Here is a 20634-nt window from a genome sequence, read left to right on the forward strand (position 1 = left end):
ATCTCGGTAGGTTTTCAACTCATACAAATTAGGTACTGATTTGAAGTTCGCAAATTGTTACGAGTTCCCGTCTATATCACGGCGAGGTAAGCGGTTAAGATTGAACAAGGTTCCGCGATAGAGGAAGGATCCTCCACGCGGCGAACGAACCGGCCAAAGTATCAAGATCTCGTTAACCTCTGCACTCATCATCCACCGACTCTCGCACGACTTCGCTAAGAGGATTCTCTTTTTCCATCGCCTAAAGACACTTCCCTCGAACGTCTCGCGCCTGCTCTTTCGTCTATCATAAACGCTCATCTAGCTGTTCTCCGGGGGGATCCAGTCGGATGTTCCAAATGGATAGAAGAAGTCGTGACCAGAGGCGGGGGACCCGGAAAAACGTTAGAACGTCTCGCGCTAACTTCGCCGGGGTACACGATGGAATAATCGGTCACGTAGCCAACGGTTGCCTCCATCGACGAAATTAAGCAGACAGTTAGCGTCAATCGAGATGTAATCGAGTTTCGAAGTTGACGAGCCCCGTTTACGACCGATTGCTACAATTGTTCCCGCCTCGAGTCATTTTTTTCTTCGACCGAGATTTTCCTTTCGGCAGATGAAAGGGTTCAGCAAGGATTTTTAGATGTCCTAATTCTTCCACGTATTTTCGCTTTTCTAATTCTGTTTCATAACATTGCGATTTCTTGAGCCACTTTGAGAAGCTTGTTTGCTTCTCAATTTATTTCTTCAGTTGGATCGTCCACTCTTGTATTTTATTATGTATTTATATATTCGAAACTGTCGATGATTCTAAAAATATGTTTCAAACGTTTGTCAGGTTATGTCCCTAGGGGACACGTAATCTGATATTATTAACATTTCTCTAGTTGTAAACTTTATTGTTTTTTAAAAAAGAATCATATATTATTTATCATGCTAGTCGATTCATTCTTATTCTTTCAGAGGATGTTTTATGATTATAAAACAAGTCGTAAAATACTAATTTGTGTATTTTCAGCACATCTTCCTTCGGGTTTAAACATATTCCCGGAAATAGATACAAATATGTCGACTAACAATAGAATATGACAAATAATAAAATAGTAAAACTCTGCAGGCTAAAATTACAATAATAAATAATAGATTAATTTAATTAATAAAATGTGAGGTTAGCATATAATATTACATGTACTTATTATACAATGAATAATAAAACTATACTTTGATGAATGGAACAAAGTGCTCTCCTTAAACGTATTAAAATACAATGCGAGTAGACGTAGGAGAAATTCATGGACACTCTGCATTTCTATAGTAAAAAACGGATTTTTCGAGTATTTTAAACTATTTTTTGGTCGTTTAGTTTCTTTATCTTGTCCTAAACAAAAGTGTCCCCTCTGCGGCAGTTCTCTCTCCCGCGAACGAAATGGACAGAAAGTGACCTCTTACAATTGTGTTGCACGCCCACACATTAAGCAGAAGCAAACGCGGGGCTCGGTTGACGATAACAAACGCCGGTTTCTTTTCGCGATTTCATTGGCCGGCGAATCGTAACGTATATTACGACCGTTTACGGTCCGGCAGGCGCCGCCGCCGCCGCCGCGAGAATCGTGGAATTAAGGAAACCCGAAAGACGGTCCCCGTCTCCGGTGGACGGATCTCGCGGTCGCGCACGAAGTAACTCCGAAGAGATGAGGGATAAGTTAACATCGGGTAAGGTGGCGGTCGAATCAAGAGTTGTTCAGAAATGAAGGGAACGTCTCCGCGTAATAACCATAAATCCCCTCGTCTGCCAAGGAGTTCTCGCGGGGCCGACGTCGCCGAGATCGGTGCTTCAACGCTGGCTCGATTCCATCCCCCGCCGTTAAATCCGCAAGATGAATAATTAATCCGCGACCTTGGCCGCTCGCTTTACGCAGAAACGGATAATTCGGATTTCCGCGGGGCTATCTTTGAGTTGGAGACTCTCCAATACGGTCGCGGCTAGTCGGCATTTTTACAATGCTGCTTCGAAACATAAGTAGGTAGTAATCGATTATACCGCATCACTTCTGCCATTGATTAGGAACACTAATTACGGTAATCACAATCGTCAATCGATCAATCGTTACTTGAATTAATCCGTAATCATACTTACATCCGTTATCTACCATCGTACGAAAACGCGGACGAGTGAATTTGTCTTTTATCATCATCTGCTATTGTATCCGGATGTGGATTCCAAATACAATTACAATACCAAATGTTTCAGTTAATCATAATTGAACAAAGTAATCGTTACATGATTAAAAGTAACGAAGTGAAAGTAATCACAAATGTTTACTGTGTTAATCATGGTCAACGGGTAGATTTGCTAATCGTTGCTTGAGCAACATATTCATTGCTTGAGCTATTCATCAATCATGGTTACTTGATTGATGGTTACTTATTAATCATTAATGGATCCATGGTTACTTATTAATCATTAATGAATCCATGGTTACTTATTAATCATTAGTGAATCCATGGTTACTTATTAATCATTAACCATTAATCAGATTACTTTTTGCCCAACTCTGTTTGAAAATCGCTACGAGTCCGCCGGAAGAGAAAGCGATACCAATCTGCCAGCAAACCGATCCGCAGAAAAAAAGATCTGACACCGATGTGTTCCGACTCTAGTCTGTTTTCTATTTTATTGTTAACCAAGTCGCTGTTCGTGACTTTTTCGTGACCACCAGAAACATGTTCCGGGAACCTATAAAATGAACAGTCTAAACATTCGCTTTCCCTATTGTTTACATTGTCTTCGTTCTATATTCGTGCTATCGACATTCCCTCTCTCTCCCTCTCGACATATTAGCGATTGAAAATACCGTTCCATTGTGTCGATTTTATTTTCTATAGAACTCGAACGAAATTCGAGGATTGCGTTCGACGCATCTCGTATGATGCACGCGACATAGTGGTACGGGACACTGTGCACCGTGTATGACTCACGGGACAATGAACATGTTGACCCTTTGGAGAACCGGTGAATAGAACACCTGCGTGTACAGGGAATGGTTGGGCCCTATAGACCTCGGCCTTTGTCTATATTTTTATCAGCTCATTTGCTTAGAATGGAATTGCTGCTTTGTCGCTGTTTTAATCTGTGATTATTTTCTTTGCGAGTCTCACACAGGACTAATCTGCACGCTGAGACATCAATCATGGATGCATTAAGAAAGGGTCTGCTATATTTTCCCATGCTACACATTTGATGCATCTTGCGATAATAACTGAATATTTTTAAATCATTCGTTGTCGTTAACATATTTAAAGCTGCGCACATACGTATCAATGCTATTCTGAAAATGAAACGTAACAATTAACAATATTATGTGTAGACAATAGGATACGAAGTTAAATAAAAGTGAAGCTTGGTACTGCTTTGCTAGAGCCACTGTAACAGAAATGATTAAACTTGTCACGACTAGTTCTACAAAATAATAAATTGAACAAGATTATTGTTCCTACTAGAAAGTATCTTTCTATTCGTCACAGAAAGTATGAATAGTTTACACACATTTTTGTAAATTACCTACGTGATTTGATGAATTAACTACCTAGCTTGTCAATGGAATAACATTGGTAAAAATACACAAACAAATACATACTCATCGATTGCATTAGACTTATTAATTTATACAGTAACTAAGCACGTAAATAATTCGTAAATATGTCTATAAGTTTGTAAACAATCTATAGTTATCTAGCTTATGGTTACTTAACTTTTGAAATGGTGAAACAACTACGATACAATTAAAAATGCGCAAAGAAGATATGCACAGTGGGTTCATGGACTGAATTACAGTTGTTAATTTATAAAGTAAACAAGTAAACATCTTATAAATAATCTACGGTTTACTTAATACGTATTACATATTACTTAATTACTTATGTTTACTTAACTCGTAGAATGGTGAAACGACTTGAAGCGAGAAGTTTTGTACAAAATAGAAACTGTCTGCATTAATCAAGATTCAAAAAGTACCTAGAAAATTTTTTGTTCATTTATTTTATCAAGTTGGACATAATGCAACAGTATTTTTAAATTTTACACATTTTTACTAATTTCCTCAACAAATTAAGTTCCTCAACAGCATTCGTTTGGTTAATTTACAAGATGAGAAAACATGTAAACAACCTGTAATAATAAATATGTAAATAGCCTATAGTTTATTTATCTTACGATAGTTTAGTTCATGATAATCTAGGTAACTGAATAGTGGAATGACTGTGTTAAAAATATCAACTGCGTTTAGGAAACATAGGATGCTCATCGATTGTAGCAAGTTTATGACTTGTTCAAGAAACAAAGCGAATTAACAACCTGCAAATGAATACGTACGATTATTTAGCTAATGGAATGGTAAGACGACTGATACTGTTGAAAATACACGAACGAAATATGGAAAGTAAGCTCATTGAGAGCATTATGCTCGTTCTAGCACGAACGCGTTACGATAAAGGGTACCGGCGAAGTTGACGTCGAGTTAGCGTCTCGGAATGTTTTTTAGCCGTAATCAGAAGCTGGTACCAGCAGAGTTCATTGTACGGGGACGCGGCGCGACGTGACTTCCGTTTGTACCTTTATGGGCACATCGGAAGCCACGTTGATGAAATACCGGAGGAGGAGATAATGTCAGAAATTTCCAAAGTCAGAGCATTGTGATACGGCGTCCCGTCGAAAATCTCTTTTCCCTTTCGGCTGGCCGCAACGACGACGACGACGACGACGAAGAAGAAGTTGTCGCGACGCAAGATAGACGGAACAGCAGCGGATCGAAAATGGAAAGGAGGGAAAGTTTCAGAAAACTTTTTAAATGTTCTCTTCCGCGCAGAGCTATGAGGAGAAAAGTCTTTCGAATCGGTGTTGAAAGAAAAATTCTGCTCCGAGGATGTTCTTAGATCCGTTTGAACGAAGTTTGCCGGCGAATCTTCTTAATGGAAATCACTTTACGGGAAAAGAGTGCGAATCGGAGTAATGAAACCCGCTGTTTCACATTTTTCACGTCTCGCTAGCTGGCCGCTTTACTTGAGTAAATAACGCGACGTTAGAAAACGTTCCTCTTTTATCTTCGTTTCTACTAATGAGATTGTAGAAGTATTTATTACATTTTTATTTATTTAGTGCTGAAACTTCTTGTAAATCTGTTTGGTTTAACAAATCGTACAACGTATCATCCTGAAGTAAAAGATTCAGGTTTTAAGAAGATAGAAAATATTAGGTATACAGGGTGATCCGTAATTGTGTTAACATCGGGAAATGGGAGGTTCCTGAGGTCATTTCAAGTAACCTTTTCCTTAGAGTGAGGCAGCTTCAAGTGACCGTGGTGGCATCATTGCCCAAGGACTGCAGTACCTGCGTGGGACAGCCCGCACGTGGCCAAATTTCTGTAGGAAGGAGTTTCCGTAATTTTCACCGTCACAGTCTTTTCCCTCATTGTCTGCGAAAGATCCTTCGATGCTCCAAAATACTCGAGACATCTGCCTCATTCATTCCCTATTTTATGACTTTCACTCTCGACTATTCTGCTGGCGTACCAGTCTGGCTTTCGTCTGAAAATCCTTACACCGTGTTGCAGTTTGGAAAACCTTTTTTTCGTCACAGCATCTCAGAGTTCTTTAAAACATAGTGTCCGTTGCTATGACAATCGACACAGTCTGTGTGAACATCTTCGTGGAGAGCATCAGTTTCATTCGAGATTTCGTCGCTATAACTTCTCCGTTCTTTAAAAAGTATTTGAAATTACTTAATAACTTCTCTGTATTTGAAATTAATCGGCCCTTTTCAGAGCCACACAAAATAACGCTGGAAACTTCGAAGATGTGTCAATTGTTGAATAATTCGTGATCAGTGTGGAATAATAGTGCAGTGAAAGTGAGAGTTAGTGTAATCTGTGCCGTTCTACCTAAGTGAATTACATACGTGGATTACAACATTTACAACTGAATTGGTAAGTTTTTCATTAATAATATTTGTGAAATTTTTGAAATTAATAAGAAATTCATGAAATTCTTGTTCGATGCTCGAACGCGGCTCATAGGCGATACGCGGCCCTCTCTCCTGACAGCGAGATGGGCTTCAGCCGGCTGAAAAATCGTCCGGGCGCAGCTATCTTTTTTCATTAATAACTCGTTAACAAAGGCGCGGATTGCATTTCGGCAAAGGTAACGGTTACTTGAAATGACCTCAGGAACCCCCCATTTCCCGATGTTGACATATTTACGGATCACCCTGTGTACATACTACGCATGCATTTATTTTTTTTACCAAATAATTTTAACAACTCGAAAACAATAGAACACAATTTTCGAATTCTTTAAGTGTTTTACGTGTTTTATATGTGATCTACACAGTCTTGTTATAAATGCATAAAATTCGCAGTCGAATAACTACTCAAATATTCAATTATACTTCTGCTATTAAAACGCTGTTTATGATAAATAACCTTAAATGTTTTACTAACAATGTTCAGCAATTTTTATTTTATTCTAATTTAAATATTTTAATAGAACGAACTATAACTATTTCGTTATAGAGGAAAAAATAGAAAGTAATAAAGGAATAAGAAGAAATATTTTACAGAAAATTGAAATGAAGTACATTAAACAGTGAAATAATGAAAAATGAAATACGTTACAAAGTGAGAGTAGTATTTCGACTAAACTGTACAATTTAGATTAATTTATTCGAATGCATTCAGGTGAATCGAGAACGAAACTATCTGGCAACGCGTATTATTTCAAACGTTCCATTTTTCATCTCGACCCGTTATTATGCAAACAGAAGTATTTTAGAATCTTTTCGCAAAATATACGCAGCCGAGGACGCCCACGGCGAGTGAAACCGGAAGTTGGCGGTTGCCATCCTTGGGTTTGCACGTTAGAACCGTTCGGAATAGCGAACTCAAACATTTATTGCGATCTACGTCAGTACCACCGTCTTCGATTGTTGATCTATCGGATGAATCCGGCTCGGATTACCTAGAAGATACATCAAAGTGTTCGCAGTGCAAACTGTATCTTCGGATGCCGAGCCGAGAAAGACATTAATTTCAATGTTTGCCGATAATACCTTGAAATTGTCACCTTGGGAACTATGCACGATAACCATTGAGTCATCCGCGCCGGTATTTACAGAAGGGATTCCATCTTCTCGGAAGACGAAGGCTCCCGACAGCAAATTCCGCGAAGCATTGGTCCGTGCTTCAGGATCTTAAAGAACAATTAATCTTCTACGCTGTATTGTTCCTTTGCACAATCTCTATTTTATGAAAGGAGCATTCGATTGCGTAGAGTATTAATCATATTCTGCGTCAAACGTTGCTTTGTCATTTATCAATTTAATTAATGCGAGCGGTAATAAAAACGCTTGAAACTGGTTCCTACTTTTCTGAAAATCTCTTTATATTCAAATATTCCGCTTGAATGTTATAAAATTTCAGTGACTAAACATCTGCGACCTATTTCAGACAATGGTACACAAAGGTAAACTTTATAGTGTAAAATTATGTAACTTAACATCCGACTGCAAATTAAGATAATGGTACTTATTAATGATTTATTACTTTTTTACGTCCATATGCTTCCTAAATAATAGACTCCGATATTTCCAATAAAATCGACACAAACAAAATCTTCATTTCTGTAAAGATCGAGAATTTTGGTTTCTGTATCTCGCAAAATTATCATTTTCGCCAACACCGGATTCTCCTAACGCTTAACAGAGACGGAGAAACGTTCAAACAATGAAACGTTCACGTATTTGAAATTGAGATAACGCAGAATCTTCAGCGGTTTTGTAACAATCGAAGCAAACTCGTAAACATTATCTCCGAGCAAACGGGACGAATATTAAGTGAGTCGATTAAACGATATAACGATGTCAACGTCGAACTATGCACCCGAGAGCTCGTTAAATTGCTATCTACACAATTTAATTCGGTCGTACTCGGTCAATTAAACCGGTATTAAACGAGTTCGTGAGTTTGATCGAGAAAGTTGTTTCCATCAGTCGGTCTATCGTACACCTGCCCGCGTCCACTGTTGCAAATTCTACCTGTGTTATCAGAACTAGAGACACGCGCGACCTATAACATAATATCGACAGTCAAAATAAACGAGGCCTGTATTGCAATATTCTTCTGAGACTTTATTTTTCTTTAAAATCGTTATAAAAGAAAGCTGCCTGAGATAGTGGAGCGGTTACGGCAGAATGGCCAATTGATGTGCCTTTGGTTTGTTTTCGGGCATAATTAACTTTATATTTCTCGAGTCAGACAATTGTCACGTATTTATCGAATAATTTTTATTCTTTTATTTTGTTGAGTTTTAAATACAAAAATTTCTCTTTTAACAAATTCCAAATATCGAGTTCCTAGCAATTGAATGGAAAGCAGAGTTTGTTTTTCGTATTCTAAAATCTGCTCGCGCTTTCACTTTGCAAATATATTCCCCAGTTTTTCCTTCGTTTAATAACGAAGCTAATAAGAATGTATATCAAATATTTTCTAAAAACAACTCTTTTGCTTACGAACGTCACTTTCGTAGTCAATGTCATTGACCAGATATTCCAGGAACAGTGTTCGAATGTTTAAAGGTAATACGACATCGGGTTTACCTGCTATTCTAACTTTCACTAGCTTCTTTGAAGCCAACATTCCTCTGACAACCGATAGTTGGATGACCCCGCATGGTCATCAGCCATTGTCTGACGACAGCTCTATTTAGCCTCATTCACTCTCTTTCAAGACCACATGCAAACTGAGACATTCACATGTATGGAGTTATTCCGTAAGTAACAGTGGTTTCACAATAATTCAATATTATCTGTTAATCGAACAATTTTCATCATATCATTACCATTCAATTAGGTATAAATTACAATTGTTTGTAGTAATTTACAAATGGATAAATTTATTATTAAACATTATACCAAATAATAAATTGATTATTACAGATGATAACACATAATAAATTTGTTATTACACATCATACCACATAATAAGTTTATTATTATTGATAATACAGCTTAGTACGTGTACAGTGTAAGTACATGTTCATATTAAAATGTTAAAATAGAATTAAATGTCAATATTTTATCGAATCCATAAAATCTTTTTAATCAACTGATATTTCTACGAGCAGTGACCTGTTGTATTTAAATGTATTTCGTTCAAAATTTGTTTATGAATTCTAATTTTTAGTATCAGGTAAAGATATATGCTACCAAAGTGTACCGACTAAAGTAGATATTAACAAAAGCAAATTACTGCGAAGATAGGCTAACTCGTTTCTCATCTCAAGTAATTTATAGATTTTATCTCTTTGAAAAATTTCGATGTAAAAGAAATCAATTCGATGCTAATTTTTATCAAGCACAAAAATGTCTCAATACTGAAAGAATGCTTGATTTGATTCGAGAAAAGGTCAAACGTAATTTACATTCTTAAAAACCGATGAACGAGCTCAGCAAGCATTTTTGTCGAGCAAGCTAAAAATACTCGAACTGCGTTTCAATTCGACCAAATTATTACAAAACCAATCGGTAATACCGTTAAAAATCATCGACCAAGATTGACTACGTATTTTACACAATTTTTACGACCTATAAAAGCAACACCGATAAAAAGATATTCTGCCAAACTTGGAATAAAATTCTCTTAACCAATATTAAGTATCGCAAATTATCTTATCTTTCCGCGCGATAACGAACATTGAAAAACGAAAAAGGATATTTTTCGATTCAGCGCAAAGGAACTGTAAAACAGTATATCAATTGACTAACTCCCAGCAACGAATATCGTATCCTATAAATCAAACACGTGTTCCTATTGTCATATTAAACCACATAATACGTTATCTGTAAGCAAGCTGTCAGCGAAAGCAACATTTTTGTCAGCTGATCGATACCGGCGATGTGTATCGCTAGTTTTGCAAATGTCAACAAAATTCTCATTTACGAAACCGGTACGCGATCGGAGGGCGGCGATCGGCCCCGTAAATACTATGAAGTAATATTTTGTCGCTCGGCCCGATCAGGATTAGCCAGTTTCCCGCCTCCATTTTTCTACCCCGGGTGTTTATCGCGCGATTATTTATTCGCTCTGCGTATTATGCAAATGTCATTAACGCATGAGCTCCCTTTCACGCGGCTGCGAGACACGCGCTATCTCGTTCGCCGATCTATAGCCGATTCTCTTTGTAGTTCACTGAGTACAATTACTCGAAACGTTATTCAATATTCAAAAAGACACGGGCGCAGCGAGCGGAAAATGATTTTATTGACGATTAAATTGTAAACGTATCTATTATATCTCCGGTAATCGTTTAGAATTACGTCCTCCTCGCTAAGTTTTTTATTCTTTTGATGTACTGTATCGTCCAATGCGTGGGTTAAGAATCTGAAACAAAAAGTTATCTCTCCCTTCTCGTTTTCGAGATAGAAAAGTTTATATTATGGTTCGGGCGTCATTGTACGAGTCATACGTACTTACAAAATAATACTCCTACACACATGCAGTTTAACATTTATTCATTGGTAATTATGTAAATACACTACCTATCCCATTCACTGTATAGTTTTTTAATATTAGATAATTATATATTTTTATTTCTTCATTTTATTTTGTCTTCAAATATTCAAAACATTTTATTTACAAATATATTTTAGTTTTCGTTAAAATTGCAATTTAAACAGCAAACGTTTACATACGACGAGTATACTCACGTGATTAAACTTTTTTAATGTCTTCATGTTTTGGTCAGTTAATTTTAGTTTAAGGGAAACAAAAAAATACAGATTTTGCCTACCATAATGGAAATAGATAATTCTGTATCTAACAGTTTACTAAAACTCCTTAAAAAGGATGAATCTACTCTAAATTTAACACGAATGATTCTCTTTTTTACTACGAAGTTTCAATTTTTGATAAATTAGTTTTGAACTGTTGCGCACTTATGCTTATAATAAACAGAAACTTTACCGCATAATAAATATGGCAGACCTTAAAAAATAATACAATAATAAATGTTAATAAATGAAACGAAATATACACTAATGTATCTAATACAATAAATACTTGGCTGATATTCACCTTTAATTTTCTCTTATAAACACTTTCTACTCTATATTTTCATCTTATTTCTTTAACCTAAAACCTAATTTGGAGTTACACCAGAATTGCATCGACGAATATTAACCTAGCTTCTACAAGATTTCTATAAATCTAAAAAGAAATACATTAAAAACCATATTAAGAAAATTAGAACTAACATTATAAATGAACCCAAGCGTATTAAATAATATTGTTGTTAAAAATGTCCGCCATTCGAGAGTTAAAAGAATAAAAGAGACATCGAAGCAGTGAAAAATCATTGTTCAGCCTGCATCTAGGGAATATCTTGGAAACAAAAGAAACGCGAAACAACAATAGGCATTACGCAAACGTAACAGACTCTGCTTTCTAATAATTACGTCCACCGTCCACCTGTTCAATTTTTCCAATGGCCAGGTGAAGTCTGAAATTTCAGCCATCGCGTAACCTACACTTTTTCGACAGGGAAGGTATCCGCGAAGATAGCTATTCGAGCGTACAGTATGCAGAGCGCGAGTTACGTCTATCGATCGAATTACAAGTGCGATAATTAATACAACGGCATCTACGAGAAGCACCGAAGTAGTAGGAGAACGGATCAGAAAAAAAGACGGAGAAGCGAGGGAGAACACGCTCGATTCAGCAAAGAGCAGAAGCGAAGGGGAGGCCAGGAGGAGAGAAGTTGTCGTATCGGAGAGCAGTTGGAACGCCGTGAACTCGGGTTCAAGCTTTACGATCGCGCTTACAGCTGGATCCGCCGCGATATCGTTTACTAGGAACACCGATGCAATTACACAATGAAGTAGTAACGGCAATAGGAGCGATAAACCTGCTGGTGTATCGACACGGACAGAAACGCGGCCGCGGCCGCGGCGGAGCAGCGGGTGCTAGCGATGGAACCAAAGCCGAATGCTGAACAAGAGTGTTGATTAAACAATATTTTATGTCACTTCCGATTTTTGTAGGAAGAATCGTTTGGAAGGTTTTTAAGAAAATGGTAAATTCAAGATTGAACCCTTTGTGTACGAAGCAGATTTACTGATAAACATCTTTGTAGCAACTGTAATACTGAGCTTACGGTTAAATATCTTGTAATAGATTGTCCAACGTTATCGAGAAGAAAGTAGAAAAGGCCAAACACCATTCAAGATGTTCAGATAACTATAAGCATACAGTGAAAGTTACGTCCTATTTAGAAGAAATCAGATTGCTTAGCGATATTTCATAGTAATTTATATAATGATACAGTTAGATTGTTCTATGTTAATAATCTAAGGTAGAAATTATTATGTACATATATTAAAACCGTATGCAATCCTACACATTGCTAATGATAGATTTTCAAAATGGCTAATTAAGCTGCATTATATTTTAAATTATACGATTTTATTAAACGTATTTTCCGATAGCCTTCAACTGTTATAATAAAATAACAGACAAATTACATATATATACTGTTAAGTTTACGCATTTTTTTACATTGGTTATCGATTATGTGAAGGCATGAAAACAGCTAGCAATGTTAACCCTTTAGGGCTCTATGGACGCATCTATGCGTTTGGCGAAAGTCGCCGTTGTGGGCGATTGACGCAGATATGCGTTTACTTTAAGTCATAAAGACCGTTAGCGCTAGTCGCGCGCCGTCCCTACGGACCGTTTCGGCCGGGAGTATTTAGAGCCCTAAGGGTTAAAGTTGAGAAATCTATTTTTTAACAAATAAAAATATTCGAAAAAATCATGGAAACAATACTTGGCTAAATCTATACGATATTAAATACGATGATTACTTTGGCATAGAAACATTTATATAATTTTTATAAACATTATCAGCTCCAGTCGAAAAGTGTGAGATAAATAGATTTATTAATCTGGATTTTACAAAATCCTCAACGATCGCATTGTTTCTCCATGATCAAATTGTACAGCTGCATGAAACTAACATCGCATGAATTCTTGAAACCAAAAAATGAAACATGCTCATGATAAACTTAAAAACTGACATGTATTTACTAGAATTATTTTAAAGAATCCTCAAAGATCACAGACGTTTTCGATCATGAAATTAATCGTTATTAACCATTGAAACGTAAGCATTCAATCTAAAATGAATATATGAGAAATGATCGCAGCGGGAACACCGATCGGTAAACGTACAATTAAAAATCACACGCCGACACTTTCGAAAACGAAGCGTTCGTCGAGAAGCGTTCGCAGCGCAGAGTTATCGCCAACGAGCAGCATTGTTCGCGAAATGATGCGACAGACGCGACGGACCGTTCGTTTTTACGAGTCCGAATCGAGCTGAATGAAACAGTTTTTTAGATACCGGATTGATTGATATTCATGAGCACGCATTGAACTTGGTCCCATCGCTAGCGTGTATGCGCGAACTCCGAACATATCGGGCGAACAGAGGCGGCCACGGGGATCGTTATAAATCAGCCAATAAATCAATTATTTATACGCGGCCGGCCGAGAAGCAGAGTTCTTCCCGCGTAGGAGTAAAGGGAAACGTGACTGGAAACACCGTATTTTGCGCGCGTTACGGCTGAGATTAAGCCGAACGTAGTTACTTAAGATCGGGACGGTTGGTTAAGTGCGCCTCTCTGTACGAGTAAATAACTTCGCGATTCGTTGTAGGTGCTCGCGGTATCTGCCGGCGTTACATCCTTTTTATTCCGTCCGTGGCATGCTCGTGTTACACGATAGAATCGGAGAAAGGAGCCCAACGGTCCCCGGCGCCCGGTCTTCCTCTACATTTTTCCCCTCCAACTCTTTTCCCCGATTTTCTTTCTCGTCTTTTTTGTCTTTCGCCTGTGTTGTTGTATGCAAATGAGAAAGCACGAGCGCGGGTATCGTCGATTGTGTTATTCGTTTTACCGGTATGGCGTTTGGAATTGTTAGTTAACGAACCGTGGAGTAAATAATTCACCGGGAATGGTTAATGACGGCGCGGATACACGCGGCCAGAATTAAATGAGAATTATTAGGATGCAGAGAACCCGAGATTCGGAGACCGCTCCCCATCCGATAACTCAGATCCGCGAGTAATCTGCGAAATGAAGGCGGAGAGATAGTATAGCCCGTTGCGCAATGAGAGGTGTGTTTTTGTGTGTCACTGATTGGATTCGGCAATTAAGTTTTCGCGAAACCCTACGCGTCGAGGGAACGTTCTCTCGGCAAATGGAACGTTGTGCTTTGAAAATTAAGGTTTTAATTTCACGTTTAATTCAACGTTTGTCTCAGATTTTATAGAATAATTGTCGTGTTTATGCAACTTTCTCCGTTGTTTTCGCGCTTTCTTCTAACGTAGGCGTAGCGACATGTTTTTATAGGGTGTTATTGATTGATTATTTTTAAATTAACGCGAGCATAATGTCTCTTTTTATAGATTATCGATAAAGCACTATCTTGTCAGGTTGGAAGAGTAATGGCAAGAGAGATTTTCTGAATTTTAGAACAGCTTTATTCTCGCTGTACTGGTAATAAAACACTGAAATATTGCAAATACATTTTCTCTTAGTGCTTAAAAAGTCCATTAAGTAATTTTATATCGATTATTTATTTGTATAGATAACAACTCCCTTAGCACGATAATAATAATAATAATATACTTCTTATATATCTAAAATACCTAGCCAAATGAGTCAGGTGCAATCCTAAATATTTACAAGGTTTCACAAAAAATAGATCTCAAGCTGATGATAGTCAAACCAAGATTAAGGAGCAAATGAGTCATTTGTACCTATCTCGGTTTTTAAACAACACCGCAGTACGTAATCGGATTAAAGCAACCATTTTACCCGAGATTAGCGCCAACGGAGAACCGCTCATCACTTATTCTCTTCGTATGCATTGCAACACAATTTCATCTCGCAATTAGTCATCAATAAAACCTCCTGGGTATTATCCTCATCTAACCGATATCTGATCACTTGTAATCTATCTCCTCGTAAATAAATATTGGCGCTTCTCTAAACAGTCTATTCAAATAGGTCGGAGAGCAAACATCTGCATTTCACAAACACATTTTTTATTTCAAACACGAAAAATTGTCAGAAGATGTTTGATACCTCGAAAAATTTATTAGGTGTAGTCATGCTTCCTTTATCAGACGCAAATCGTTATCTTTGTTTGCTGTACTAAACTTTGAATAAAGAATTTTTTAACCGTGTGATATATTCGAATATATTTTGCAAAGCAGCATTACTAAATTCGGATAAAAATATTAGACAAAAATATTCCATTACAAAAATAAGTCGAGCACTAGTTTTTGTAGATAAAAATTATGTATAATTTTGAAGTAATCAACTTTAGATCCATGTTTATAAAAGATGACTTTACAGAATAATTAATCGAGAGTTTAATTATATACTCCGCGATACTATTTTAAGACCAATGAAGCAACATGGCGTAGACATTGCAAACAATAAATGACTAGACAACGAGCATTTCTAATATAGAAATATAGAAATATAAAAATACGACATTTCGTAAAGTTTTTTTTTACATATACAGAGTGTTTCAAATAAAGAAGACCACCTACAATGTTGTAGATAATTAGAGACTCAACGCGACTTTTACATACAAAAACCAGAATCAAACTATATTTGTATATTTCTGTTTTCTATCACTTTTGTTCAAACGCTTTTTTTAAAATATCGCAAACAATACAAACGTTACTTTGAGTCTATAATTATTCACACCGCTATAAATACGAACTCCCAAGTTAGGTATTTGTAGCAGTTCCCGCGCAAGTGCAATCGAGGAAGCGCACCGTTTAATTTGTATTGATCAACGATTCGCACGATTTCTGCTACAGCAATCGAAGTTCTATTTTACCAACTCGACGAACTTCCAAAGCCGCGTTATATAAGCTCGCCCGAGCAATGTTCCGCAACGTTTAAGGCAGCAGACTTACGTTCCCTGATTTCGCATGATTTACTCGTGCCGCTCGTTTGTAATGAAGAATCGTGGGCCACGTACGGAATTGCCCACGGACTTGCACACGTAACCCGTTTCTTGTCACGCGTTTAAACGAAACGCTCCCTATTATTCGCGGATGCGCATGCAAACGAACGGGATAAAATACGGGAGTTGCATGGCGAAAGTGCTAGGGGATTCAATGGTGCCAGTTATTAAATCGCTTCCCAGTGCAAATAAAAACCTCTGAATGGCGTAATCGTGTTTTTACTCGTGGTGACCGTGTCTGTGGTAGCAAATTGCGGAGAAAATGGTAAACGATAAATTCCCGTTAATTGCTGAAAATAAACGACTTTCGCTCGCGTACGACTTCCGATGATAATCGCTATTAATTGATTTAACGACGCGTCACTTCGCATTTAGTCGATTTATCATCGTGATTTCATCGGTGTGTTGTCGCCTAAAACCGAACACATTTGTTGCGTTACGTGTTTGTTGAATTAAGGAGCAAGCCAGGCTACGATCCGACTTACGTCTGCAAACTTTCATCCAGGGAATTCGATAAATCTTTAAACAAAAGGTTTTTAAAAAATCTCCCCATGTATTAATATAATTCTATTATTATACAAACGTATTCTTTCGTGAAAACAAAATATTAGATTTTTATTCGATTACCTTCGCTATAGGTGCAATCTTTCCTGCAATCTTTACGATTAAATGGATTAAAATGCTATTACGGTATCTTTTTTTCAATTCTGTTGCTCGAAATTTCATTAAAAATAAGTAGATACGTTTCATGCCTTATAAAGTGCCCACTTCTAATTAAGAATTACTATTTTATGCTGGCTAGCGTTACGTTTTCTTCCTAACGAGAGGTTGTCCGCGAAAATAAATTAATATTGAACACGATTTGAGATATAAGCTAAGAAAAGGGTACTAGAGACTATTTCTCCAGCAATCTTTCTTTACAGCGTATTGTGAAATTCTATCCGGTTTGCAAAATCCTGGTCTAGACGAGAGTCTAGAACGATATATAGTATTACGTCAGAAAGTAGCGTTCCATCGGGGACTGTTTAACATTACGCGCGCCGGCATTATCATTCGGAAACTCGCGGGAACCGAAAGCTGCTTAATTTCGTCCTCAAGACGCCAGCCATGGAGTCACGAGCGAACGGCGGCACACTGAAAACGAGCAGGTTCACGCAAATACGCCGCAAATAGCGGATGTGTACAAATTCATGGTACAAGGAACGTCCATTCGTTGGCCGCGCAAAGACAAAAGGTCCCCGGTGATGGAGATCGGCTATCAAATAGGGATGTTTTCATTTCGATGCAAATGCCAGACGCTGAGAATGGGGAGGAAAAAAAGGAGAATCATCGAACGCTGGCCCTCTCGATACTTTGAAGATCCCCCGGAAGGTCGGCAAAAAAGCGACGAAGGGGATAAAAAAAGAAGGGAGAATCAAGCGATGAAACAATCGTCGATAATCGATACAACTGGCCATGCAATAACCCCCAACGCAATAATTGGACCGCCTTTCGATATTTTACAGAGACGTCTGCGACTCGATTGGCCGAGCAAAACTTTGACCGTCTGATCGCTGTATTTGATAAAGAAAAAGTCGACCTGCTCGATTAGGACGCGAGACAAATTTTTTCATATATATTTCCCTTTCGTTACGGTCTCTATGTGCGAATCCAAAATACAAATGAAATTATACATATTTATGTTAATATAATATTATATCTCTATATTATCCCTTGTGTTTAGGAAACAGAATACGTTAAAATTAACCTATAAGAAATAATTGTCAAGGTTTATTTATATAGGTTAAAATTGTCCAAGATTATGAGAAAGAAAAATTAAATGAAGATATATTGTTTCTTTCAATAATCTGGATAAGTCAGAAAAATAGTACAGAAATATTACTGAACTTTTGTGTCTTCTCAATTTGATTTACTGTATTTATTTATTAATGCTTTAGACCAGATATATCTACTATAAATGCATAAAATCCACAATATAATCAGTTTCTGACAAATACAAAAATAGGTAAGACATTCAAAAAATTAATATAATATATAAAATTAATATACGATATAATCTATATCGCAAATCTAAGACAAATTTATATATAATCTACATATAAAGGGTATAGTTTTAAGAAAAATAGTAAAACTATTTTAGTAATTAAACAACGCTGCTACGATTAAATAATTATAGACGTGGAAACAATTACAGTACATGAAAAGATCATCTGAAATTGATTATATGGAATGCAAGTAGAACATCTTTTCAAATAATAAGAAGCAGTGATATCATCATTGTAATCTCTTGCGCGAGAACTCTGTTACGTGCACAAAAATACGATTCTTCGTTTTCTGGATTTTATTCGTTTCTCAAGGTACGACGTACGGCAAACGTCAGCGTCATTGACACTGACCGAAAATCTCTTTGTAAGCAATGCTGGTTTGGGTTGCGATTTATTGCGCCTTGCGCGATACATATTCATCGCGTGTGTTCAAACCGGAACTATTCCGGCTGGTCTAGGAATCAAGAGGCTCCGGAGGACAAAGACTTTTTTTCAGTCCGAGAAAGAACACCAACGTGGAACAAACATCGCGTTATCGAGGTCGAGAAAGTCGATACCGCCGAACCGGGATTGAGGAAAAAAAGTTGCCAAAGTTGTGGGAATATTTTCTTCGGGATCCCTAACTGTCTCCGTTTTTCTCGTTCTCCGCCGGTCGCGACGCATGAATATTTAAATCGTGCACGGGGAGTGTTATTTAAATGTTTAAAAGATTCTACCGCGAAACTGTAATAACTTCGCTGAAAATCTTTGGGTCAAAGTTTAACGGAATAGACTCATGAATATTTGGAAAATATTGGATACCATTTCTGAAACGTGATTAATGTTTAATTCCTTTGCAAATGAGAAAAGAAAGATTGGGAAATATAACGTTATTCAACGTATTCCATTATCATGGTTCTATAGACAAAATTTCAATAACAAAATTTTATTTGGGGTCGTTAAATCGTCTATTGTGACATACATCGTCTAAAGTCGCAATTGTTCAATAACTCCTATTTCTATTATTCCTGTAAACCGTTCGCACTTGGTTCATCCTCTGTGACCTATAAATGGGCGTTGGAAGATTACGTAACGTGGTACCAGTTCCCTATATAAACACGCTGGAGATATTTGAACTCACACAATCTATACAACGTAAGTAAATAGCGATTTCCATTTTCCACGATTTCTGATCAAAGAGCCCCTTGAACCCTCCGCAGCGCGCGCGCGAGATTCAAAATGATTAGAAAAACGTGCAAGTGCTAACACAAAGGCAACATTCTTCGGCTTGCGAGGGGAAAAGCGTTCGCCGTCTGTCAACCTTGTTTACACGAAGATAAATACCGGGGGACTATCAAGAAATACAGCCCGTGTGACAATCTTGAGGATAGCAACGATGCAAGGGAGTTTTCGTAGGACCGAACGGTGACAGACTCCCCCTGCACTTGTTGTTATGCAACGAAGCGTGCAGGCCCGGCACTCGAGTGCCGGCTAGCGAAATGAGCGAAATAGCGTTCTTGTGGCGCAGAGCGCACGTGCATCTGGAAGGTTCACTGTACCGCAGACACTTTTGTACACACGACCGCACATAACCTCCCCCCGAGTTCGAACCGTTCCTCTGATTCTCCTTTTTTTTTCCTCTCCCTAGTCAACCTACGAGAACGCAACTCGTGTCGCGCGCCGCGGATGTATTACACCGAAGAAAATAAAAATAAAAAAAGTTCAGACTCACCACAAACGTTCAGCCAACCCTCGACGCGACAGGGATACTCCAGCTTCATGTTGAATTGTTGCAGCGGAACACTAGGTACCGGAAACGTGTTACACAATTGCACTTGTCACATAAGAAAACGAATACAACGGCCCGTAGTCAGGACGTGTTATCACTGTTAAACAATATCCGCGGCACACATTCTTTTCGCGTGCGTTCACGCAATACCACGAGCGAGGGATCTCTTTATTCGATTTTTGGTGAAATCGACGCGCAACCTGGCAGGACCGACACACGAAATCGCGGCGATGATAAACGCAAGAATCTATTGGGCTATCGTTACGAACGCGAACGGACCACACCGTCAAGCGCTGCGCGCGCAAACCGTCGACACGATCCACGCACACCGGCGAACAAATCGGTACTGACTGAACGAACCCTTTCGCGTCCTCGTTGAGCCGATCTTCTATCTCCCTCTCTCTCGCCCGACTCCGCTGCCAATCCCTTCTCTCTCTCTCTCTCTCTCTTTCTCTCTCTTTCGCTCTCGGTCAGGTAGTGCGCTGATCTCGCGTACTCCTTGCACATTATCGATACGCCGGTACGATTATTTTGTTATTTAAATGCGTTCGCGCCGATGCGTCCCGGCAAGATACATTAATGAATTGAACGTAGGTTCTCCAATGGAACGTAACGATTATCGAAGCGTGGTTTTGAAATGGCGATCGATGTATCGAAAACGGACGTTACAACTTCATGTTAACTATTTTAATTATCAGCGAGAAACATGTTTGCAATAATAAAGTTCGAGTCTGGTAAATACGCG

General features: G+C 38.0%; 1 protein-coding gene across 1 annotated transcript in view; it reads right to left on the reverse strand.

Annotated features, from left to right (window-relative positions):
* The window catches only part of LOC144474478 (ras GTPase-activating protein raskol-like), a 328215-nt gene extending 308008 nt beyond the window's left edge, over positions 1-20207 (reverse strand). The window contains exon 1 of the mRNA XM_078189319.1: positions 19833-20207. Coding sequence (XP_078045445.1) covers positions 19833-19881 — 49 coding nt within the window. The 5' untranslated portion in view covers positions 19882-20207. The remainder of the gene's footprint in view (positions 1-19832) is intronic.
* Positions 20208-20634: the final 427 nt, after the last annotated feature.

The sequence above is a fragment of the Augochlora pura genome, chromosome 8 (genome assembly GCF_028453695.1).
Source record: "Augochlora pura isolate Apur16 chromosome 8, APUR_v2.2.1, whole genome shotgun sequence".
NCBI lineage: Eukaryota > Metazoa > Arthropoda > Insecta > Hymenoptera > Halictidae > Augochlora > Augochlora pura.